Source organism: Malania oleifera, chromosome 6 (assembly GCF_029873635.1).
Source record: "Malania oleifera isolate guangnan ecotype guangnan chromosome 6, ASM2987363v1, whole genome shotgun sequence".
Classification (NCBI taxonomy): Eukaryota; Viridiplantae; Streptophyta; class Magnoliopsida; order Santalales; family Ximeniaceae; genus Malania; species Malania oleifera.
The window spans coordinates 37,426,971-37,453,398 of NC_080422.1; the positions used below are offsets into that span (position 1 = coordinate 37,426,971).

Genomic DNA, 26,428 nt, shown 5'->3' on the forward strand with positions numbered 1-26,428 from the left:
GAGGTCAGGAATTATTCATAAGTTCTTTAACTTCAAGTAGTATCACACTTTTAGGCACTTTTTATTTTATTGTTTTATCATTTTTTTTCTTGGTTCTTTTTTTTTTACCTTGGGCATTTGCATGTGAAAAATAACTTCCTTTGAAAAAAGGCATTATATGTACACATAATATAGGTCTCTACTTGGTAAACAAGAAGAAAAATTCAGTAATAAAAACTAATTAAAATTAACTATATATTGATTATTGTTTAAGAAAAACATTACCTTTCTCCCCCTCATGATTTTTTGATGTGTGGTCTACTCCAAAAATATTAAACATGATTAGCACTTGCGCAATTTTCATTAAGAAATATTTAGCACAAAGAATGTGAAATAGAATCATCTATCCTCACGTTCTTACCTACTTTTAGGAATTTTTTTCTTGAAAGAATTGCATATTGAACTATGGTCTTCATGACTTATATTGTTGTACATATTTCTTTTCAAAATATATGTCTTTATTGAATTGTTACTCTTTTTTTTTTTTTTTTTCTTTATCCTTTCTGCTCAATCCCAAGTATACGTCTACTTACTCTAATACACAGTGACCTTGAGTGACTCTCAAATATATACTCTAATAGGTCTTTTCAATTATTTAATACATATAGGACTCGTACATAAAATGTGTACAATTCACTAGTGTTAAAAATGTTCAATGAAAGGAAAATCCCTTTTTATTTATTTATTTATGATGAGATGGGAAGACGATGGTGAAGATGGACCTAAAAATCAAGAGGGAAAATCCGCCTCCTCGAGAAATGATGATAAAAATTGCTTGAGCGACCAACAATATGAAAGGGTGTAGAACAAAGGAGCAATGCGAAAAAACCTCAGATGACAAAAAGCTTTATTTTTCGCATTGAAATTTTTATTAGCGCGCTAGAAAACGCATTTAAAACCACTCTTTGAAATTAATCCGTGTGTAATCAAAAATGGCAACTGTATGATGCCCCGGACCAAATAGTCTACGACGTTCCTCAAAATCCTAGAATGTGACTAGAACCAGGCACCTCTTTAGTTACAAGTTCAAAAGTAGCTTTTAAGAATGTTAGAAAATAAATAATATCGTCACAATAACAATACCACTTTTATCAATAATTTATTATAATGACATTGTCAATTCATTATAATATAAAGACTAATTCTATTTTATTCATTTCATTCTCAAGTATCAACACTAATGTACTGGAATGGAATGCTTGGGTTGAATGAAAAATTAATTGACCAATATGTAAAAATATATAGATGCATTCCATTCTACTCTTGCGTTCTAAGTGCCATTGGCATTTCCATAGCACAGCACGGATAAGTCAGCCTTCAAAGATGACCAAACAAAACAAAGTAACAAAAACTAAAAGGAAAAAGTTGAGGCACAAACCGTAGAGCTGGGCTTCCCCAAGGGGGTTCGTACAAATGCAACTAATTACAGGCTGATAGAACTTCCCAGTCAGTGCCCAACCTGCGGAGAGAGAGAATCCAGCAAGCAAGTGCTCAATGATGAAACATGAATTCTCCAAAGCTACAGATTTTTATTTTTTTTTCTTTTTGTTTCCTCGCAATAAATATAATTGTTGTGGTTATACAACTTAGAGAAATTTCACATATATAACTGGACAAATGTCCTTACCAATACAGCCCTGCTAGGAGAAACTACATATCCAAATTATGAAACCCAACCTGAACCCTACCCTCTTCTCAGGCCAACTAGGAAAACAAAAAGGGGGGAAATTACTAAAAAGGATAATGCTGTTGATGGATTATAATTTATCACCTAGTTATCAAAAGAATTTTAATTTTCCCTTGGAAGCAGAAGATTTTTCGAGCTCCAAACGACACAAATCTCTTTCAGTACCTGTCAACCCAGCACAGGACCCAGTAGCCCCTAGAGTGACAGCGAAATAGAGATAAACAGTGCAGAGGACAGCCAGGAGGACAAGAGCTGTTAGAAGGAAACGGTGCCTCTGGAAGAGTGTTGACCAGCTCCCTAATTCATCCCGTGCTTGGAATTGTTTCCTAATTGTTGGTGAAGAAAAGACACTCTGATTCTGTGATCTTCGATGAGGAGAAGATATCACGCTGTCAAGTACCATGGCTCCTACAATGATCTGTCTCAGCTACACCTGAATATTTGCACCCATTTGCATTCGAGGTGAGGAGTACATGGGCTTAGTTCAGTCAAAACTTCAAACAAAAATAGTAAAGGCTTTTGGTTCATGAAATGGTCAAAGTTGCATACTTACTTAGTTATTCATCAAGAAACAGTAGATGATTTGCATTGACCAAATTGCTCCTACAAATGAGGACTAAAAAACAGGCACTTAGGTCTTAGGCAGCGTTTGGTTCACAGTTGGAATCGGAATTCACTAGAATTAGAAACGGAATGTCACTCATCTCTCATATTTGGTTTGACACAGAATAGGGATCGAAATTATATTGCAGTGTTTGATATATATAGAAATAACAATCAGAAATGAGTTTAGTTAGTATAAAAAATTTATACAATTAATTTAATATGAAATAATAATATTATAAATATAATTATTATATAATATTATTTTATTAAGCCATATAATAAATAATTTTTTACAATAAACTCATTATAATAATCATGTACTTGACTATAATTTGTGTATTATATTTTATCTTATTTATTATTATTATTATTATTTTGTTTTAACTATATTATTATTTTATGTGTTATAATATTATTATATATAATTTAAATATTAATAATAATGGTTAAAATATTTTATATTATAATATATAATATATTATTATATATTTATAATTAATGGTGTCCTAATATTAATATTATTTTTTAGATTTACGTAATATATATTATATTATATTTTATAGAGTATTATATTAATATTATTTTTCAAATTTATATAATATATTTTATTATATTATATATAATATTACATTATACATGTGCCTGCGAATATTTAGTATGCAATAGTATTATATTTTTTTTCAATTCTATATCATCATTAAGCTATATTATTATATATTTTTAATTGATGATAATAATAAATATTTTATTTTGTTTTATTTTATTTTTAAGATTATAAATAAAAATATAATAAATCAATAATCATACCATAAGTATATCATAATATTTTAACATCTAATATTTTTCTATTAATTTTTATATATTATAATGTTATTATATATAATAAAAAATATTAATAATGATGGATTAATATTAATATTAAAATATATAATAATATTTTAAATATTAATAATGATATCATAATATTAATATTATTTTTTAGAATTTATGTAATGTATTATATTATATTATATAAATTATCATATTATGATAAATAATGTGTTTCCAAGAATTAGGATTTGATTCCGGAGTAAAAGTCAATAATCAAAATGTAAGTAAAAGAAGGAATCCATGGAATGGGAATCGGAATAAGATTACTGTAAAACAAACGTTAGGAATGAAAATCAATCATTCTGATTCCAATTTCTGGAGTTGATTTCCAATTATCAAATACCACCTTAAATGATAACCAAACTATTTTACTTGTGACAAGCAAACCAACAATAAAGTCACAAAAAAGTGCATTAGTTTTTTGCTAATTAAAATCACAAGGGCGATAGCATGGTGGCAGTAACTCATTGCATCCTACATAAATAATGAAATTTTGAAGCAGCCTAATTACCCACTAACAATGAATGTTCAGCACCAATTTGCAAAAACAGTTCAAAAGAGATTGTTTGGGTCATTTTAAGCATCATTAGATGCAAGAGAAGGCAAACACTCCTGTAATTCCTCAAAGCACCAAGCTTCACAATATGTTCATATAAAAAGGAAAGATTGGCAATGACAATTTAAAGCATAGGCCTGGCCAAAAATTAATAAACAAATAAATAAAAACACCACAGAATTCAGAGTAACCTAAATAAACATTCGCAAGTGCCAAGCATCTGAGCAGGTATTACATGACCTCAAGATATATGGAGCAAAAGCATCAAAAAGGAAAAACTGAAACAGCTGTCAAAAACCTCCATGCTTAGCTGCCTAACAGAAATTAGCTGCCTAACAGAAATGATTGTAAATCAGATGAAGTATTATGCTAACTTGGGTCACTATTACACCAAGTAGCTGGAGAAGCCATGCGTGCATCTCGAACAACAGACTAACCAACTTAATTATTGTTTATAAATATCTAAAAACAGCATGTTTCAGAAAGAGTGGTGATGGTTCAGTCTCGTCAACTGGTCACATCTTTGCAGTTATCTGGGGAATTTGAATGAAAATGAAAAATCTTTTCAGGGAAGAGGAATTCTGGTACTTAGCTTTGGGTTAGGATTGAGTACTTGGCTTCTCTCTTGATCTTTTGCAGCTGGCTATTTTAAAGAGGTGCCTTTCTCAGATCTCAGAAAGATTTGAAGGCGGTTTTATTTTGATTGTTGTCTAGCCTATTTTGGTTTCTACTTTTTTGTAGGAGGATCGTCTTCTCCTTTTTGTACATTCTTTCCTCTATAAGGAATGCATCTTCTTTTTCTATCAAAAAGATACCTAAAACAGGAGATCTGGTGTCATTTGATGAAGTTTCAGGTGCTTTCATACCATAGTATAAATGGAACGCAAGTAGAAGGAATCCCAAACAGTGGTCAAAACATAGGGCCGCAAAACTGATTCATTTTCAACTTTCCATTTTCCATATTCCAAAGAATTACAGAACGCTGCCTTGTCTATCAGTTCTCCAAGGTTTATATGAAGAAGTGTGAGAGGCTTGTCGTGGAGGTCAAATGGCAACCCTTTTATCTGATCAATAAAAACGGCATTCAGCAACCAAGGCTTTTGCTAATGAAAAGAGGAGCAAGCTATCTATGACAGGCCTTGATTGACAGAAGGAATCTGTTGTGGATTTTGGACTGTTCAGAAAAGCTTGTGTCAAGAAATTACAGAGATGGAATGGAAGTTACAAATGGGAAGAAGAACAATGGGGCCTTTGCAAAAAATAAACGAAGGCAGCTCTTGAAAGTAGTGGAAACTAATGGAGGCAGGCCATAGGATACCACAGCAGGACACAATGATGGCTGTGAAGACAGCGGAGCAAGTTTTTAGGGGTATTGTCAGAGAAGGAAAACAACCAAATACACATGACAGGACAAAACAGTACAAGGAGTTTGTGGGAACTGATAGGCCAAATGACAAGCTTAAGGGAGGAACCTGATTCACCTATAATTGGAGTCCCGCACTTCTAGAATCGAGCACCCTAGCAGTGCTCTAGTTGGAAGGTTTGTTGGAGACCCTGGGCAACCTCCAACAGCAAATGAAGTGACAGATTGGACAAACAGGGAATGGAAAATTCCAACTGAGGTTGGTGAGAAAATGCTTGAAAATTTGCTACCATTTCAGTTCCCCTCAAAAAGGAAGCAATACTCATTTTAGAACAGGCGAAGATGGACCAGAAGGTATCACATATTCCAGCTCAATTGGTGGTCTAAAGTAGCAGAAGTCCACAGGGTTGGAGCTTGGCCTCAATCAGTTTAAGGTGTTGGTTTCTAGAATCTTGGGAAGAATTTTGGGCTCAAAAAAAATCCATACCCAGGCAAATTCTTGGTTTCATTGAACAAGGAACAAGGATAGAACCCTCACTTTGGAACTGAACTCAAAAAAGTTTGGGAACTACCTTGCCCTTACGGAGACCAACAGCAGTGGTTGGAGAACCCTTGCATTTTTGGAGAGGTTTGAATCCAAGGGATGGATGAAGATCTCCTCCTCAGCAGCCAAGCTGGCCTGCAGTGTTTTTCCTCCGACAGAGAGGCCCAACATCTTCAGTCATTCAGCAGGTGGAGAAGAAGTCGACAGCCTCCCCAATGGATTCGAACCCAATTCTCAACAGATCAGCTTCATTCTGCCCTTGCCCTCATTGTGGCAAGTCTTTGAGTCTACTGCTGAGTGGCGGCTTGACATCCAACCCACATGTGGTGGGGAAGACGAGTAAGCATAAACGATCCTTTGCAAATGTTGTGGGGGAGAAGAGCAGTGCTGCAGGCGACTCTTTGGATTTCCTTAAGCAAGACAAAGGCAATTCCAAAGCCTTTGTCTCATTTGAGGATGTCAATGTGGACCTTATCTTGGGCCTTGGAGCTACAGATAAGAGGATATTTTCGGCCTTGCAATCTCACTTGACCACTCAAAGTCCAATCCCTTCTCCCTTTAAGCTACATGACAGTCCTTTTGAAGCTGCCAAAAAGTTAGCCCACTTTGTGAAGGCTGTCCCCCTCAAGACCTCCCCTCACAGGCAGCTGAGACTCAGGAGGAGACGGTTTTGGAGCAGGAACCCCTAATTCCCCAAATGATACATTAAGACTAGCCCTTGTCCCAGCCCCTAGTGCTGGCTACGACACTTGTGTACCAATCCCAACTTTGAGGATTTGATTGATAGGGCCAATTTTGAGACTTTGAATGACTTGGACTCAAATAGTGCACAATTCAAGAATCAGATTTCTATTTGGGTTCTTCAGAAGCTGAAATCGATAAGCAAAAACCAAAGGCATGTCCTTCAAAGGATTTGAAGACACAGCTTTACAATTGTTTGAGGATACTAAAAGAAAGAGAAGAGAGGAAATGGAAAGCAATCACGGAAAAACCTGCAGGCAGTATTAGAAAGTTGGATACGAATAAAATTTAAAGCTCTTAGAATGTACAGTGAACTATGGAAAAATAGGAGGATGCTCAGAAATAGAAGAGGCATGCAGTAGCCGAAGCCTTTCATGGTAAATCATGTAAGAAAAATCATTTCCAGGAATGTGAGGGGTCTCAACGACAAATCCAAGAGGAGTGTAATCAAGTCCCTTCTTAAGGATCGGAGGGGTGCTGTGGTATGCTTGCAAGAAACTAAGGCAGAGGCGATGGAGCAGCTCTTGATCAATGGCCTTTGAGACCAAGATACCTGTTATTGAATATTCCTTGGAGCAGTAGGTAGCTAAGGGGGTATACTAGTCTTGTTGAAGCCTAGTGTTGTGGAATTGTTGGACCACTCCATAAACTCCTTCTCAGCCTCTTGCTTGTTCAAAAGCATGAATGATAACATTCAATGGATTTTCACAAGGGTGTATGGATTTTCACAAGGCTACCTCTCTTTTTTGGAATGAACTCTTCGAGATTAGGAGCAGATGGGATGCTCCTTGGGTTATTGGAGGTGATTTCAATATGATTGTGTATCCATATGAAAGAAGTGGGGGTAGCCTTGAGACTAGCAGCTTAAGAGAATTCCCTGACTTTTTCAATGTGAATGCCCTTAATGATCTCCCTCTCATTGGTGGCAATTTCACTTGGTCCAACTCCAAGGAGCCACCTTCCTTTTCAAGGATAGATAGGTTCCTAAGATGGTTGAATTGGAACTTCATTTTCCTCACGTGATTCCGAGTCTACTTCCTAGGCCCATCTCAAATCATTTCTCTGTCTCCCTTGACACGAGGGGAATTAAATGGGGGCTAACCCCCTTTCGCTTTAAGAATATGTGGTTAAAACACGATGACTTCAGGGAGTTAGTGAAAACTTGGTAGTCTTCTATTCTAGTTATAGAGAAGGCCAGTTTTGTGCTTGTCTCAAAGTTGAAATAAATAAAAAAAAAGCTAAAGATATGGAACAAAAACACCTTTGGGAATGTCCAAGAGAAGAAGATTGTTATCCTTAATGGCATCAAAGAGATTGATGAGCAAGAATAAATCTAGAGTCTTGATAATGAACAGAGAGCCAATGCTAAGAAGGAATTAAACGAGGTTAAGAATCTAGAAAAGATATCTTGGAAGCAGAAATCTAGAGCTTTATGGTTCAAAGAAGGGGGGCATAATACAAAATTCTTTCATTGGACAGCAAACGCTCGCCATAGAAGTAACACCTTATTCAGCATTGAAATTGGGAAATCACCTTAACTAGGGAAGAGGATTTTAGGCAAGATATTCGTGATTTTTAGAAAGACCTCTGCACTGAACCCGAGGCTTAGAGAACTACAATGGATGGCATCAATTTTAGATCTCTCAGTTCTTCTACTACAGGGTGGCTTAAGAGACCATTTGAAGAAGCAGAAGTCCTCCAAGCTATTAAAAATTGCAATGGGTATAAAGCACCTGGACTGGATGGTTTCTTCTTGGCTTTCTTTCAGGCTAATTGGAGCCTCCTCAAACATGACTTGTTAAACACGTTCGAGGAGTTTCATAGATCCGGAAAATTCATCAGTTGCATAAACACCACCTTTGTCACTCTTGTTCTAAAAAAAGTTGGGGCTGCTAACATCAAGGATTTTCACCATATCAACTTGGTGGGAAGCATTTATAAAATCATTGCCAAAGTACCAGTTGGGAGGTTCAAAAAAGCAATTCCGAAATTCATTACCAGCATGCTTGTGACTAGAAGGCAAATTATGGATCCTTCTCTTATTGCTAATGAAGTGGTGGATGCCCATCTAAAGGAGGGAAAAAGGGGAATAGTGCGCAAACCAGATATAGTGAAAAGCATTCAATCATGTCAAGTGGAACTTCCTTCTTTATCACCTCAAGAAAATGGACTTTGGGGAGCTATGGTGTAGTTGGATTGCCCAATGCATCAAAATCCCAAGCTTCTCAGCCCTTTTGATTCCTTTCACTCCTCAAGAGGCTGGAGACAAGGAGATCCTTTGTCCCTTTTTTGTTTATTTTGGTCATGGAGGTGCTTAGCTTCATGCTGATGAAAGCTACTTAAGGAGAAATATTTAAAGGTCTCAAGGTCTGCATAAATGGAAGGCTTACAGAAGTTTCTCATCTTCTTATCGCAAATGATACTATTATTTATTGTGAAGATGACCCCCTTCATATCCTCGAACTCCATCGCATTTTGCTAGGAGAATGGAAGGAATTCAGAGAATATTTCTTTGGGGAAGCCTAGGAAAGAAGTTTAAGTATCAACTTGTTAGATGGGGAGTGGTCAAAAAACCCATTTGTTTGGGAGGTGGGGTTGAAATCCCTCCTCACTCTCAATAAAGCCCTACTCGAGAAATGGTTATGGAGGTTCATGAAGGAGAAAGACCACCTCTGGTGGGATATTACTGTTTTTAAATTTGGGCCGAGCACAATGATTGGACAACACACAATAGAAGAGGTCCCTATGGAGTGGGAGTATGGAAATTCATCAACAAAGGATGGGATGATTTTTTCCAATTTGTGACATTTCAAGTGGGTAATGGGACCAATGTTTATTTTTAGCATGATGTGGCGTGAGAATCATAATCTTAGAGCTGCATTTCCTTCCATCCACAGCTTGGCTTGTCATAGAAACGCCCTTCTCAGTCGTCATCTCCAAATCACTGATCAAGGAATTTTCTAGGACATTCTTTTACAAGGAATGTGGCAGATTGAGAACTTCACACGCTCTTACTTCTATAGATTTCTCTACAAATTCCATCACCAAGACATCCCCAACAAGCCAAAATGGACTTTGGCGGAACAAATTGCAATAACTCCCCTTGGATTCACATTTGGAGGACAGCAGCCCCCTCAAAGGTTGCCTTTTTTGCTTAAAATTCTGTACATGGAAATATTTTAACCCGTGACTATCTGCAAAAAAGAGGGCTTACAGTCACAAATTAGTGTTTTCTCTGTATGGCTGACGCAAAATCTGTCAACCAGATTCTTCTCCACGGCCCCTAGACCAGGAACTTGTGGAATCTGGCTATTTCCTTCACTGGGTAGCAGCGGGTTACAGCAAATTCAGTTGGAGGGGAGATTTGGGATTGAAAATGCATCAAAGCCACAAAGGAGAAGTGAAAGGCTTTGAACCTCATCCCTCTCACCATCTTTTGGTGTGAAAATAAGAAAGCCTTCAAAGATTCATGTACTTCGATTCAAGCCTGCAAAGACCAATGGATTGTTGCTGTCTCCAGCTGGCTTAGTCGGAAAGTTATAAATGATCATTTTGTAATACTTGATGTTCGCAACACTCTTCAGAGTGGTTGTTGTACTGTACCACGGGTTGGCATCCCTTTGATGCCTTGCTAATATATTTTCTTTTTTCTGATAAAAAAAAATTACATTGACAATTTGTGTGAGAGATATTTACAGATGATTGATAAGACAAGAAGAAGCTAATATCAACACTGGACTAGCATTCCTGTGAGGATGCAAAACACCAGATTACTAGATTCAGTGGAAAGTCATGGTAGTTCATCATGGTTAAACCTCCGTTGTGGACCAGCGCCTATGATGAAGAGCTCAAAGAATGAAGAAACTGCAGATACGGGAAAGATAATGCATGAGAAATAGGGAGTACGGGAACGAAAGAGATGAGATTGGATTAATAGAGAGAAGCATGTGGATGCTCTAAAAAGCAGGCCTTAAATTTGAATTTCAAATGGGCGAGGAAAGGAAAGGCAAGCCACTAAAATTTTTGGCTTGAAAAGCTATAGAGGCCCAGGAGGCAGAAAAGAGAAAGCCAAGAAAGAAAAATATATTTGGGATAGAACCCCTGTTGTCTGAAGGAGGAAAAGATCCAATGGATCTTATTTCTGAAAGGCCTTCACGCCCTTTTGATAAGCCCAAACCAAATAAGAAAAATGTGGAAACTTGCTAGCATCAATGGGCCAGACATGGGGCCAAAAAACCTTCAATAGTGAATTTGGGGCACAAAAGAAGTGGTGGTAGGACAATAAGGAGAAAAAGGTGGCTAGAGCAAACAATTTCAGAGTCTATGAAGTGTTGAGAATTCAGAATACAGGGAATTTCAGTGGAGGCAGATGTTTCAATTAGATGAACATCATTGCAGGAAGCAGATGGGAACTTGCTGTGGAGGAGTCCAGCAATAGCAAGGATGGTGTTTTTGAAGATTAAGGCAGGGAAACAGCATTCATCCACCCTGCAAAATCAGCATGTCTGTTATTAGTTTAAGGGAAGAAGGATCCGAATGTCATTTGCGTGAAGCTTCGAGGTGAGTAAGCTGAAGGTTGATAAGCTTTGGGAAATTCTGGAGTCCGTGGCTGGCTTCAAAGGGGAAATCATGGATTTTACTATTTAATGTGGGGAAAAAAAATGGATAAATATTAAGAGTGGGGAAGATAGAAATGGAAGGAACAGTCATGAAGAGAAGAGAAAGGGAAATCAGTAGGTTGGCAGGCCCCAACAATTATGAAGGAAAGGCCCCTTGGGAGGCATTGTTTTTTTCTGCTGTTTTTCCTTTTCTTTTCTTTTTTTCTTTTTTTCTCATCTTACTTTACATCATTTCTTTGTTTTTGATAGAAATTATGTCTCCTGGGGTTTCCTTTTTTAAAGAATTTTATTGATAGGGAGGCTAAGGAGCTTCATTTGCTTCTCAGTTTGTCAGAGTTCTTTCTTTACAGCTATATTATATCGATTTCAGGGTTGGGAGTTTGGATGCTTCTGGTGCATTCTCTAGTAAATCTTTTATTCTCATTTGGTTTACTCGTCTCAACTTTTCCTCTTCTTAATCATTTGTGGAAAGCAAAGAGTCCTTCAAAGGTCGAGGCTTTTGCATGGGTGGCCATCCTTAGTAGAGTTAACACAAACAACTTGTTGCAGATTATAAGACATTGTACAGCTCTGTCTCCTATGCGTTTGCGAGTTGTACAACTAATCCTCATATCTTTCTTCGTTGCTCTATTGCCTAGAATTTATGGAACATGCTTTCTGGTTTTTTTGGAGAGTGTTAGGTGTGCCCTAGTTCTTTGGAGGCTTTTGTGTTGATTTCTTTTAGGTGTTTAGGGAGGTGTCTCTGGTCTCAAGTTTTTGCTGTTTTATGGGTCATTTAGCTAGAGACAATTGCTCTTATTTTTCGAGATTGCACTTCATCTATTGATTTAATTAGGGAAAGGATTGTCTTGTTTGCCTTCGCTATTACTTTCCTCGTCATATTGCTTTACAATCATGAGCAAGTCATCTAGGATGACATTGCTAAAGTAGAGGTATTACTAGCCACAAATACGTGATGATGTGGTCAAGTATACCCAAACTTGTCTCACCTACCAATAAGACAAGGTAGAGCAAAAGAAGATTGCAAGGTTTCTAAAGCCTTTACCAATACCAACCCAAACCATGGGAGTATCTCATTGGACTTCATCACCAACCTACCCGGAGTGGGAGATGCCGAATTCAGAGTACACTACTTTTATACCCACACCGAAGTACTGTTTGACAGAGGAGACAACACAATAGTTTTTTGAACATAGTGTGAAGTATTGGGTGTTCCCCAAGATATTTTTAATGACTAAGACTTAAGATTCACTGGCAACTTCTAAACATTACTTTTCAAAATCCTTGGTTCACAGTTTGACATCTCTTCGAGTTACCACTTGCAAACAGATGGACAGACGAAGAGATTCAATGGGCTACTAGAAAATTACTTGCGTTATTTTGTCACTGACAATCAGAAGAATTGGGTGCAAGTACTTGATACGTCTCTACTCTAGTCCAACGCCTAAAAGAGCTCAGCAACCACCAAAAGTCCTTTTGAGCTCATTACAAGCCAACAGTCATTGTTACCTCACTCAATGAACGAGTCGTACAAAGGAAAGCCAAGAGCATACATCTTCACCAAAGAATGGAGACAAAATGCAGCGATTGCACGAGCCTATCTAGAAAAAGCTTCCAAGTGAATGAAGAAGTGGGCAAATCAAGGAAAAAGACCGTCGCACTTCGACATGGGTGACTTGGCGCTTATTAAGCTCAATCCTGAACAGATCAAGTCACTACGAGGTCAAGATAGGAGACTACTTCGCAAATATGAAAAATCAGTCCCCATCTTGGCTAAAGTCAGGAAGACCTCTTACAAGAATGATCCTCCGGCTTGGATGAAAGTGCATCCTATGTTTCATGTCAGCTACCTCAAGCCATTCAACACTGACACCAAAGATCCAAGCAGAAGTTAGTCAACCAAAGTACCACTGAAGATAGTGCAACCTAACAGAAGAGTAGTAGAAGTCATCCTTGCACGTAGAAAGTTCAAATCATCAATAAAGAAGCAGCACGAGTTCTTAGTGAAGTGGAAAGGCCTTGGAGAAAAAGAAATTGATACGATTTCAGCAGAATACATGCAATTGTTCATAGCCCAAGTTGAAGAGTGCCTAGCATCAAAGTTTATAAGGTCATCAACCGCATAAGTAGGGGAGTTTCACAAGCCAAGCTTGTTTGGGGCATTATGCTTGTCTATGACTGCTTGCCCAATGTGCATGGGATGGGTTACTATTATGTAAATACTAGTATAGGTTTTATTGATTTGAGTGTATTTATAGCCTAGTGTAAAATGATAGTATGACTCGTCGGACAGTTTCATCTTTAGCTTTTGTAACCACACATTGCTTCAATGTTCATAGTTTGCTTGCCATTAACTCTTATGAATTGCTTAGTACTTCCGCTTACATTTCATTCAACTGTTGTGAATGTTGGTACACTGCAGTAATCTTTGCTGACTAATTAAGCAAGAGTGCTTTAACTAATGTTGCACGACCCTTCACAAGGTGTGAATACTCAGCTAGTGACACTAGGGGAATAATCAGTTTATTACCGTTCAATTATGGGCCAAACCGAAACCGAACCGAACCTTGCGGTTTTTAGTACTCCCAAATCGAAACTAAAACCGAACTGAATTTATTATCCTCTGGAGTACCGAACATTCTGCAGTTCGGTTACGGTTTTTTCGGTTTTTAACCGATTTTCTAAATATCCAACAATTGCTTTTCACAAAGGTTGTTGAGAATCTATTGGGCAATTTGATTTCTAAATATTAAATGGACCAATCACCTATTAACATACTAATTAAGTAATTATATTAATATATATAATTTAAATTTAAATCAGTTTTTCGGTTTGGTTATATTTTGGAAACCGAAACCAAAAATTTACATTTTCAAAGACTGAAACCGAATTGATTATATCAGTTTGATTGCGAGTATTGATAAATTGATTATGAATGTTTTAGCAACAAGGCTGAAAGAGGCATCGAGAAGCTAGTGTCCAAGACATAAAATGCTTTTATTCCAAGAAGGCAAACTCTAGATGCAGTGCTTGAGACTAGCAAGCATGTCAACTCTAGAAAAAAAGGAGCAGCTAGATTAGATTTGCAAAATGGATATGATAAGACCTAACAACATGTCCAAGACATAAAATGATTTTAATCAAAGAGCAGAAGAAGGCAAATTCTAGATGCAGCACTCAAGATTAGCAAGTGTATGAACTGAAAGTGCGTGGTGGTAATGCGCAGTGGAGTGTGGTGGTGGTTGGTGGCGGTGGGTGATCCGATGGTAGAACATGTGAGAGATGGGACGAGAAATGGTTCAGCGTTTTGGGTTTTATCCAGATTCTCAAAAACATATTTTATAGAGTCCTAAAAGGGGGTGTTTTCAAGATACCATCCTAAAAAAAAATTGAAATAATGACTAATCAAACCCCTTTTTGTATTTCTCCCTTGTTCTAAGAACAAAAAATTGTATCCAAATACTTAACCAAACAGGCCCTTATATTCCATGTTTCATATGTATAATCAGTCTCTTACATGTTAACATCCATTTCCTGTTTGATACCCCAAAAATTCCTTCAACAAAACAGATGTTTAACACTTCACAGACAACAACTTTTGCATCAGTTTCATAGACAACAAAATTACATCACACAAGCAAAAACCATGAAATTAGTAATGCAAATGGCCCTAATTGCTAACAACCAAATTATATTATGTAGGAAATTGTCTAGTGCAGCAACAGCAAAAGAATAATCACTCATGAAGCATACAATTATCTAGACATTGTTTAAATGCTTGAGGCACAAAAAACTCATTCCAAACTCACATATAAACCTGTAGCTGTTTTATGACCTCAGAGGTTATCCAACTCCTCAGCCTAGCTACAATTTTTTTCTCTGGACCTCAGTCTCAGGAAAAAAATTATTTTTTATAGACCAAAGACAAGCAAATTTTGTTCTTTGGATAGATGTCCTCATGTCTGGGCTACAACCTTCGTAGGAATGAAAGATCAATAGGACAATAACTTTTCTTGGTCGCACACTAGACCCAATCCCAAAAAAAGGAGAATAACTGCTCCTGGCATGAAGCAGCCACCACAAACCTCAATCCTACAAATGACAATCTCCTAGTCATGCATAGGAAATCAGTGGCCTACAAAACCAGTGGGGTAAAAACAATGGAGTAAATTTGTGGAAAAAGAATAGTCCCTCTGCACTCCAAAAGACACAAAAAATAATATATACTTGTATTGTATCACAAAGGAAATCAAACCTCACCAACCCATTGGAATGAAGTTGTGGAACAGATTGTGTATCCCTACATCTTTTTTGCACCCAACTAAAAGAATGTATAAAAAATCCAACATCAATGATAAGAATAAATGAAGACAATTTTGCAAATGATATTCAGTTTATCCCAAAATTTCCAATTTACTGTAACTTAGAAAGCACACACAGACACGCACACACCGGTGATAAAAAAGCATTACCTTTTATTCGTTTCTGCTTCCAGTAAAACAACAAGGACAAGAGAACGCAAAATAGCACATGGAACCTCAGTTGTTATATAAATTTCAAAAAGACAAATAAAAGGACCAAAGATCATGCATGCCTATAGAGCACAGCCGTTCTTGATGATGATGGCCAACCAATTCACCACTAATTTTTCCCAAGAATCAACCCACTCAAGATAGTAGCTTTACTAGGCATTCTAACTTCATATTGGTTTTCATCTTCATGCAAATGGCTGACCAAGCCAACACTTTCACTTTTATGGAAGTTGATCATTCCCAAACAACTTGATTGGATGAAAAAAATGCAGTTCTTAGAAAGAAAGAAAGAAAAGTATTTACAAGGCAAAGAGCCATTACTTTCCAAACATCGAAAAAAATTCAATCTGCAAGGTGTGATTGAACCCTGCAGTGGCAGAACCAGGTGAACTGAGCAGAGCCCTTAGTTCTTCCCAATAAGTCTCTCATTCGACCTGGCCCAGTCACCTACGTGGCTGGCACTGCAAAAGGTTTTTATTCATCATGAAGTGGGGGCAGGCCTTTATACAGAAGAAGGAAACATCGTGGATGTCCCCATGATTTAAATTTCTAATAACTTGAAATTCCAAGATATTAAGCCAGTAGAGTGAAACAGGTGGTTTACAACATGGCTACTTTTGGGCCAAGAAAGATGAAACGGACAAGGAAGAGACTATTCAGAAGGAAGATAATCCTGTCAAAGATCCTCTTAATTGTCCCCATATTAATCTCTGAAAAAGATTTGATACAACAACAAACAAACCAAGCCTTTAGTCCCCGCAAGGTGGGGTCAACTACATGAATCATTTTCCGCCAATTTATGCAATCATGGACAATTTCCTTCAACAAATTCAGGGTTATTAAATCCTTACTATCTCATTCCAAGTTAATTTAGGTCTACCCTTATCCCTTTTACTGCCCCTCACAGTAACTAACTCACTCTTCCTCATTGGCACACTACGTGCCTATGTTGCAAGTGTCTAAACCATCTAAGTCGTCCTTCCCTTATCTTATCTTCTAGCATAACTTACAGCAATATGTGTCTCTTAGTCACCCAAAATTTTGATCCATATAGCATAACTAGTCTTACAACTGTTCTATAAAATTTCAATTTTTAATTTTAAGGGTATTCTACAATCACGCAGCACACTCAAAGCAATTCTTCATTTTATCCAATCTACTTTAACTTTATGCATTAAATCTTCTTCAATTTCTCCTTCAACTTGCATGATAGATCCAAGGTATCAAAATCTACTAGTGCTATTGATTTTTCCGAACAAGATATGATGAAAGCACAAAATCAGACCCAGAAAAAAGAAAAAAACAAAAAGAATAATAGAATTTGGAATCCTTACTTATGGATAACATGGTTCGTATTTAATCTAAAATTTGTTTCACCTTAAACTTGATAATAAAAAATCCTTCGAAATATTCCTATAGATAACGTAATTCAAAGAAAATCCTTAAAAAGAAAAGTATGGAAAACTGGAATGGATTATTCAATATTGAGCATAGCCCTGTCCAAGAGAAAATGGCTCCAAAGAGGAAACCTTATAAAGCTATCTTTATACAATAATATGGAGGAACATTTTTTTTTTTTTTTTGGAACAACATCACAAATTTAACTTTCCTTTGTTGACATTTTAGATTCAAGTAAGGGTATGAAAGAAAATTTTCTAATAACATGTTCACAAAATGAATCTGCCCACTCTAAGCCCAAGAAGGTTTTGAAAGCTTTAAAAAAAGTACAATGACTTTAAGTAGTCTTCACAATACCAAAATGAATGCAGAAAAATGCGACAACTCTTCCACTACTCCATGAGCAAACATGGATAAAAATTTAAAAACTTGGATAGAGGCAACAAGCCCATACGCTCAAAACTAAATCATGATTCGTGTAGCTCTATATGTGCACACTTTACATGAAACCCTGAATAATTGAGAAAGCATCTTAAACGATCATTAATTCCACCACAAACTCCCATATGCCGCTTGAGCTTAATTAGGAAAAATTATAGCTTTGAATCCATTGTGGTAAGATGCTTTGACATGAATTCTGATACCACTTCAGCAAAATTAGCAAAAATTATAGTTTTCAATCCATTGTCATAAAGATCCCAACCCTCTTCCTCCCCAAGGAAAAACATGCTTAGATTCAGCAATCAATGACTGTTAATTGCAAAGCTGGAATGGGAACTACGTAACTCATAAGTGTGGCATGGGCAATAGCTTTACAACATAGCAAGCTGAGATTCATCTGCCAGTGCGGAAGCTTACCATCAAAAGTTATTGATGTGCAGATGAACACAACAGCCTGAATAATTAAGATCCATATCTGGAAAATACTGGCATTCATATAAGTTATCGAAGTCTTAGCATCAAAATATCTACCATCACGTGCCAAAAACCATCAACAGCGACATAGATATGTCCCTTCCTTTATATTCTTTATCCTTTCCATTTTTTTTAATACATTTTCTTTATTACAAAAGGAAAAAAAAAAAAAATCCCCCAATGTTCATAATTTTTATTTTCATTTAAGATCTACAAGAAAATATCCCTAACCAATCACGACGTCCACACCCACCATTATCAGCAGATTCTACCAGAATCGCATTCTAATGCCCGTCAATCCAGATACACAAAACCGTCACAATCAAAAAAGAATTATACCAGAAAATGCATAAGAATCAACGTTTTCCGCAGGAAAACAAAAGATAGATGCATTCAAAGAAACGCAAAAAATTAATACGAAGTTAAATTACTAATTTAAGCCAATTACGTGAAAGGCTTTCGAGTTCCTGAATCTCATTAAATGAAAAATTTTCAGAATTAAAGTCCCAATTCTTCCTGCATTTTCTCAGAAAGGAAACAACGGATGTTCAATTCGTAAAAGCAAGCCTAACAGCTGAGATCTAAAGAAAATCGTCAAAGTTAAGCCAAAGAACACAACATTAAATTAGAAAACAGGAACAGAGAAGAACCAGAGACTTACAGTTGAAGAAAATGGAAGGTCACCAACGATCAAGATCAAAGATACGGGATGAAAGAGGGCAAACTGCGTTAAAGCTTCGCTTTCTGTGTCTCTTTTAGATTTATGTCACTATAAAATTAATATATATCCATCTCTCTCTCTCTCTCTCGTGCCGCCAGGATCGTCCACGCCACAATCACATTCACACAATAAATTAAATATACAATAGGGTGAAATAGGATAGAAGTTTTTGCCAAAATTAATATTATTTATTATAAATTATTTAAAAATATTCTGACTAATTATCTTTCCTAAATTGATGTATAGATAAATCTGTTGCATCATCCCATGAGTTTTAATTAAATTTCGTTAGATGGTCTAGTAACATTTTATAAAATCTCGTTGATAGTCCAACGAGTTTTGAATGATTTCCGTCTGCGTATATGGGATGAATTTGATGATCAGGCAATTAAAATTTGATAGTTGGTTTGATAAGTTTTAATAGGATCTCGATAGATGAATTAGAAAGTTTTGTCTGACTTATGTTTGTTCTCCTCCTACATCTAGATGCGCAAAGAGAAGGGGAAGAGCAAAGCACGAGCGAGTAGCAAGAGCATAGCAGATGACCTTGGTGAGTCAGATAGCTAGTGAACACGAAGCGACGTTATGAATGTTTAGGGAGATTGGGAGATTATCATTTAAGCTAGGTATTATTTTTCCCCCACTTTGCATTCATTTGAAACCCTAATTTCTTTCCCAATTTCATGTTACATTTACAAATCTTAATTAAAATTGTTGTTAGTCGGAAGTGCAAATTATTTTGTTGCACTCTAAATTTGGTGATTTTGAAGCATATTCGGTGATTAGGAGTCATCCCTAGAACCTTAAATTTTTTAGGTTAGGACTTTCATTCAATTTCATGTCCATTTGAATACTTAATTGCTGAATTATTTTGTAAATTTCACTGTTTGTGTTAAATTTGTATCAAATTTCGTGTATTTTTCAATTTTAGCAATTTTACCAATTTTCAATTCCAATTTGTATTACACATTTTGAATGTAAGATGTTTTTGAACTTTATAAAATATGAAATGCTTACAGCCAATTATAGACATTTTAAAACAAAAAAAAAATTGCAAATAATAACACATCAAAATAAGAATAAATATATAAAATTATATTAACGAAATATCCATCGTTTTAAATATATTACGACTTTATTTTTAGGTAAAATCATTTAACATCTCTATCATTTCTCATCTTGTTGAAAATTCTACTTGTGAGTTTGTCCCACATTGGAAAATTAGAATAGATGATGGGTACTTATATATATGGTTGGGTCCAAGACCGAATAGGCTTAAACTTTTGGGTCAAGTTGGTGTTCACTCATGTGTATCAAGTTTACCCATAGTTTCCTCTGGTTCTAACAAGTGGTATCAGAGCCAATGGTTCATAACTCTAGATAAGCGACATCGTAAAAAAGTCGAGATGTGAAGCTAATTCACCTGACGTGCTAACAATTGGAGGACCAAGTGTGTGGCTGAGGCCAATAAGGATCATTTAGGATGCGGATAGATTCGAATAGGGTAGAGACATGGGAGGTAGGATTGGTTTGGAGGCACGTGGAATACAATCCGACGCACGTAAGGCGCCAGTGGTAAGACCCACTTGAACAACTGTTAGAAAATTGTCCCAAAAGGGAGACTGTTTCCGTTCAAGGGGGAGCAGCTGGAACTCACAAGTGAGGGAGAGATTGTTGAGAATTTTACTTGTGAGCTTGTTCCACATTGGAAAATTAGAGTGGATGATAGGTGTTTGTATACATGGTTGGACCCAAGATCTAATAGGCTTAAGTTTTTTGGTCAAGTTGGTGCTCACCCATATGTATTAAGTCCACCCGTAGGCTCCTCTGGTCCTAACACATCTTTTCTAAAAACAAGAAAGTAAAATAAATAAGTTTAAACCTAAATTCTTAAAATATCTCTACCATGAAGCATGCTCGTGGACTCGTGAGTCTTGTGATTAAAGCCCTTTTATATTTCATTGGGATTTTAAAATAAAATGTTTCATAATTAAATCCTTAAAAAATAATATACTCTTACATAATATTTTTAATATAAATTTAAATTTTCTTAGTAGAATACTTTGAATGATAATTTTAAATTGTCATGCTTTGCATAATAACTTTGTATAATAAAGTTATAAATGCAATCATGAACCTTGAGTTTTTAAAACGATATTTTCATGCTTAAATCATAAAGTTTGTTATCCAAGAGTATTGTTGTTTTACATGTTTTAAGAGATAATTATTTTTTGTAGAGTAATTTTGTGTAAATTTAATAAATTTATTTCTATCAAAATTAACAAAAAATTACAAAAAAAAAATTGAGAATATTTAATACTATAATGTATGTAAAGACCATCAACATGCTTAGAAAATATTTTAATGATATAAAAAAATTTATGTTCTTAACATCATATATAAATTTTAAAACATTTTCATTGTGTGTGAAAAAATTAGGATATTAAGTGCATCACAGGCGGAGTTGAGAAATTTTATACTTGGAAACAAATTTAAATCTTTGTATAATATCCATAAATTTTATTTTTATCATTCTTATTAATACCTTAGGGTCAACATTATTTTAGTTTCCTAATTTGACAAATGCATTGCAGAATCTTGTGATTAGTAATTATTTTCATTCAAAATAAAGTCAAAATGAATTTAAGGATAACTTATTGCATTCAAATTTGTTTAATACCATTTTTAACTTAATAGTCAGATAGTACAAATTAAAATTATTATTTTTAAAAAAATTATAAATTATAGGATCAATAAAAAAAATACATTTTTCCTAGATTCTTTGAAATTATATTAATTACGCAAAATATTGTACATAAAAAATATAATAGCTAATAATATTAAATAAATTTGAGTTATGAGAGTGAAATATGATGTAAAACAGAGATTAAGCTTCTTGCTATTGTTAGTGCTATTAAGAATTATTTAGTTGACAATATTTTAGTCAAAGGGTTAACCACTAAGAATTAAAAACATTAGAAATCAACCAATCAAAAAATTATGATTTAATCAGCCAATAATAGTAATAGAATTAAAACTTTTTGTAACCTTTAAATAAAAAAACATTATTAATAATTGAATTAAAATTTTCTGTAACCTCTAACTATATGTTTGGCAATTAGGAATTGAATGGAATCACAAGAAATGGAATCGAATTTATCATTTGATTTCTTCATTTTCTCCATTCAAAATTACCCTGCATTCCTACGTCATTCCATCCCTAACCTATCCCATTTCATAAATCAAACATGGCATAAGAATAATTGAATTGATAGTTTCCATAATTGTCAATAGTATTTTTTTTTTATTGTCACTAATACTAATTAATTAATTATTAAATAATTTATTAAAAAAAATTTATTAGATACATTTTTCTAAAATAGAGAATTATGAGAAATTAGGATTTAATGTTTATATTCTCATACAAAAACACCATCATGATTTAACATGTTAGCATAAATATAGATTGACAATTATAGATTTTTTTAATTCAAATATTTTTCTTGGTAGCAAAAATTATATTAAAATTTAATTCTATGTGATAATTTCAAAATATTATTTATTTTATAAATTTTCTATAAAACATAACTCATATAACACAAAATCAAAATTTTGTGTGGTAGACAATACACTTGGAACAACCATACATAGGCAAAGTTAAACTCTAAGAAGAAATATAGTGAAACTGTCGAGATACATTGCATCCAAAATAAGATATGAGTGTTTCACACACATACATTTCTCAAATCCATTTCTAGTATAGATCCTCATCCACACTAACCCACATATTTCAAACAACAATTTCCTACACTTCAACTTTTCAAGTCCCCTTTGAAAAAAAAAATCCAAAAATAGAACACAAGGAGGAAGTTGGGATCAAAATCCATATATCACTTATTGCAAGAGCCTGTTCCTCTATCCCCACTTCCTACTCCCGAGCTCCCCACTGCACCGCCTCAACATGCTCAACAAGCCCATCGAGCAAGATTGAAGATTGTGGGCCACTATCAATATTGGTGAGCTTCCTGCTCGCCAACACCCTAGTGATATTCAAGAAGGTGTTGCCACAGGTGTCGTGGCATAAGAAGTACTCGTTGATGACGACGCTGATGATAAACTTGGGGTTGTGTGCGCACTCTCCTACTTCATCCCCTTTACATGTGGGATCATTTCATCATATGTCGTTGATGAGAAATAGCAATCACCTCTTAATCGAGAGAAGAGAATGTTAAAATAGATATTATTACCACAACGTCCTAGAAAAAGGATTTGGAATGGCAAAGGATGATAATAATATTGATGGTTCGATGGAGTCGCCACTAACTTGTTATTTTCTTAGATATGGTTAGTTCACCTAATTACTTATCGTTGATGTCAAAAGGAGGAGAAGTTTTGGGTAAAAAAACAATTAAGCATGATATTGAAATTAATATTGAAATTGATATTAATATTGCAAATATTGTTAAGTTGATGCTTAATTGTAAGGGAGAGTCTTTTTAAGGCTTACTCATAAAAGGGGGAGATTGTAGGCCTAACATGTTTGAGTTGTGAGTATTAATCTTCAAGTAACAGGTATTTAAAGCTCAAGTTTAAGTTTAAGTAAAGCTCAAGATCAAGTAATCACAAGAGTATAATGAAAACATACAAACAAGTGATTCAAGTAAAGCTCAGATCAAAGTGTTACAAAGCTCAAAGTTTGACAAATATCATGGAAGCTCAAAGAATGTTGAAGCTCAAGACAAGATAGACTCAAAGCAAGGACATACATGAAGACTTCAAGAATTGAAAGATTTAGAGTCTTAAGGAAGTTCTATGTAAGTACTTCAAATAAAAATCAATATAAATGCATTGAAGCTCTTTAGGGACAATTAAAATCCTAGAAACCATTTTTTAAAAAGACATTGAAATATAATTTTCAAAGTTATAAATTATAAAGGTCCCAAAAGAAAATATTTTTTAAAATAAAAATCTTAAAAAAAAAAAAGAAAAAACAAGTGCTGGTTACTGAAAATCAAAAACCAAGATTAAGAAGACTCTTAACTTAAGAAAGTATGTTTGATTAAACTTTTGCGGAAACCCAAAAGGAAGTACGCTGTTTAATCATTTGTGAAAATCTTAGTTGAGAGAGCAAGCAAAATTTATTCATATACAAAGGGCTACAAACAAATATCTTGAGTTCTTGCAATAGTTGAAAATTGCCAAAGAGTTACATATCATATCTTGATTTGATATTTTGTGGTTGATTGGTTCTTTGATTGACTGAATAGTGGTTTTTGGATTGATTATTCAATTAAGTTTTTGTTGTGTGATTGCTAAAGTAATAAGAGGTTAAGATTCTTAAAAAGAATTAAAAGAAAATTTTAATAACCCAATTCACCCCCCTCTTTGGACTACACCTTAGTTTTTTACGTAAAATAATAAACATATAAAAGGTTTGAAGGGGTTTTGAACCTAAATAAAGGCAAAACTTTAGTTTTTCAAAGGTCTTGGTCGACTGGCTGTTAAGCTACACTCGACCGGCATGTGCATAATGGGCAATCTTAAATGGGCCAGTCGACCGGCTCTTGAAAGCCTTATAAGCCCCAGTCGACTGGCCAAAATAAAATGGCCAAGATTGCAAACCCAGCCAACCGACACTTTAAAAGCCTTTTGAGGTCAGTCGACCGGTGTGTGTAGAAGGCCAAAAATGTAATTTACATGGCCCAGCCGACTGACCACTCTAGGTCTTTTAAGCACAGTTGACTAGAGCATGCGAAAATGCTAGAATTAGAAGGCCCACCTGACCGATGCCAATTTGAACGTTGAATGCCCAATCGACCGGCCTTAAGCCCAGTCGACCGGATCTTGAGCCTGACAAATCGAAACTCAGTAAAATGGAAATCGCCCTAGGACTAGTCGACCGAACCTCTCAGGATTTCAAAATTCTGGGCATCTAACGGTTAGAAAATTAAAATTAAAATAATATTCTAATGTCCAACGGTCAGTTAACGGCTAAATTTTGTTTTTGCCTATAAATATGGACCCAAAACACTTGGAGAAGGTTGGATAATCATTTGGGAAGTTTAGTCAAATATTTATTGATTCTCCCACATTTTTATACCCCTTTATGCTTTAATTTTTTTTTTCTCCTCCTCTTCCTAAATATTATTTTTGGAGAAAAACTTTTTGGGGTTTTGTTTGAAAAGGCTTAAGCATATATCATCCTTCATATATATATATATATATATATGTGTGTGTGTGTGTGTGTGTGTGTGTGTGTGTGTGTGTGTATTGCTTGATTGCCTTGTTTTTCAAATGTTATCCAAGGATCAAATTTCTCCTTTCTTTCTTCTTGAAAATTCTTTTTGGAGAAAAAATATTTGTGAGTTATTTAAGAGAACCTTGAGCATATATTCATCTATATATACTTGCTTGAGAGGCTTCTCAATTTTATTTACAAAGGTCAATCATTTTGAAAAACCCTAGCTTCTCCCATTCTTTTATTTCAAAAATATTTTTGGAGAATATTTTAGGGTATTCAAGTAAGCTTTGAGCACGTATTAATTCATATACACTTGCTTGAAAAGCTACTTGAGAAAAGCCTTAAGTATATATTCAATCATATATATATTTGCTTTGAAGGCGTCTTAATTATTTTTAAAGGTTATTGTTTTAAAGAGAAAATCATTTTCCATGCTCTCATTGTTCTACTTGAAAAATATTTTGAGAGGAAAACCATACTCTACAGAGCTTCATTTTACAAATCATTTGAGAGTGCATTTAGGTTTTAAATGTGTACAAATCTACTTGTTTTAAGAAACATTTAAAATTGTACGAAATTGTTTTTCGAAACAACCCTTCCCTGTTCGGGTTTGAATCGTGGGCCAAGTGAGGGTACATCACTTTGAGAGGGTGGCTCCACCCTTTTAAAGGAGTGGTTTGGGGGAGGGTACATTGCACAAAGAGGGGGGCTCCACCCTATTTAAAGGAGTGTACCAGATGTGGGGTATCATTTAAAGACGAAGGCTCCATCGTGTAAGGAGTGTGTCAGGCGTGTGATATCACTTGAAGAGGAGGACTCCACCTTGTAAGGAGATTTGTAAATGGCTTTGCTCCACTCGATTAAGTGAGCAGGTTTAGTGAAATCCTTGGGGGATTTGCCCAAGGCGAGGACATGGCAAGAGTGGCCGAACCTCGTTAAAATCCTTATGTCGCTCTCTCTCTCTCTCTCTCTCTCTCTCTCTCTCTCTCTCTCTCTCTCTCTCTCTCTCTCTCTCTCTCGTATAAATTTTTCGCACTTTAATTTCTGCACGTGTATGTTTGCATTCATTACTATAATTTTTTTTCATACACACATTTATATGTTTATTGGGATATTGATTCGGTGAATCGGTGAGGTTTATTTTAGCAAAAGTTTTTAAAACCCAATACACCCCCCCCCCTTTTGGGATCACACCGTTGCCCTCAATTAGTATCAGAGCCTTGTTGCAATAATCTTAACTGTGTTTACATAAAGATTGCAATGGCTCAGTTCAGTCTATCCTTATTTTGAGAGGGTCAATCATTTGCAAATCCTCCACTAATTTAATTGTGTAGATTTTACCGTTTGAAAATTGAAAAAGACAATTTTTGCAAAATCAATTGATTTGAGGTTTTGGAAAGCATTTCTCAAAGGAAATTTTATCCCAATTAAAATGATTTAAAATGTTGAGTTTCCCAAACATGAAAATGGTTTGAATAAGCATGACATAGATTTAATGCATATAAATTTTAGTGTCATGCATACGTTATATTGTGCCTTAAATACTAATGCTTTTACAAAGATTATGTCTTGTAATAGTACTAAAGATATTTAGGA

At 35.2% G+C, this 26,428-nt stretch overlaps 1 protein-coding gene across 1 annotated transcript; it reads right to left on the reverse strand.

Moving 5' to 3' along the window:
* Positions 1-1,548: 1,548 nt before the first annotated feature.
* On the reverse strand, positions 1,549-18,704 carry LOC131157055 (uncharacterized). Its single transcript, XM_058110911.1, has 2 exons — positions 18,532-18,704; positions 1,549-2,159 (listed from the first exon to the last, which is right to left on the reverse strand). The coding sequence occupies exon 2, from the start codon at positions 2,127-2,129 to the stop codon at positions 1,818-1,820; it is 312 nt and encodes a 103-aa protein (XP_057966894.1). The 5' UTR covers positions 2,130-2,159; positions 18,532-18,704; the 3' UTR covers positions 1,549-1,817.
* Between the last annotated feature and the right edge of the window lie 7,724 nt (positions 18,705-26,428).

Bases quoted from the DNA above. Each gene is read 5' to 3' on its own strand.
- LOC131157055 (XM_058110911.1), bottom strand. From the start codon at position 2,129: ATGGTACTTGACAGCGTGATATCTTCTCCTCATCGAAGATCACAGAAT.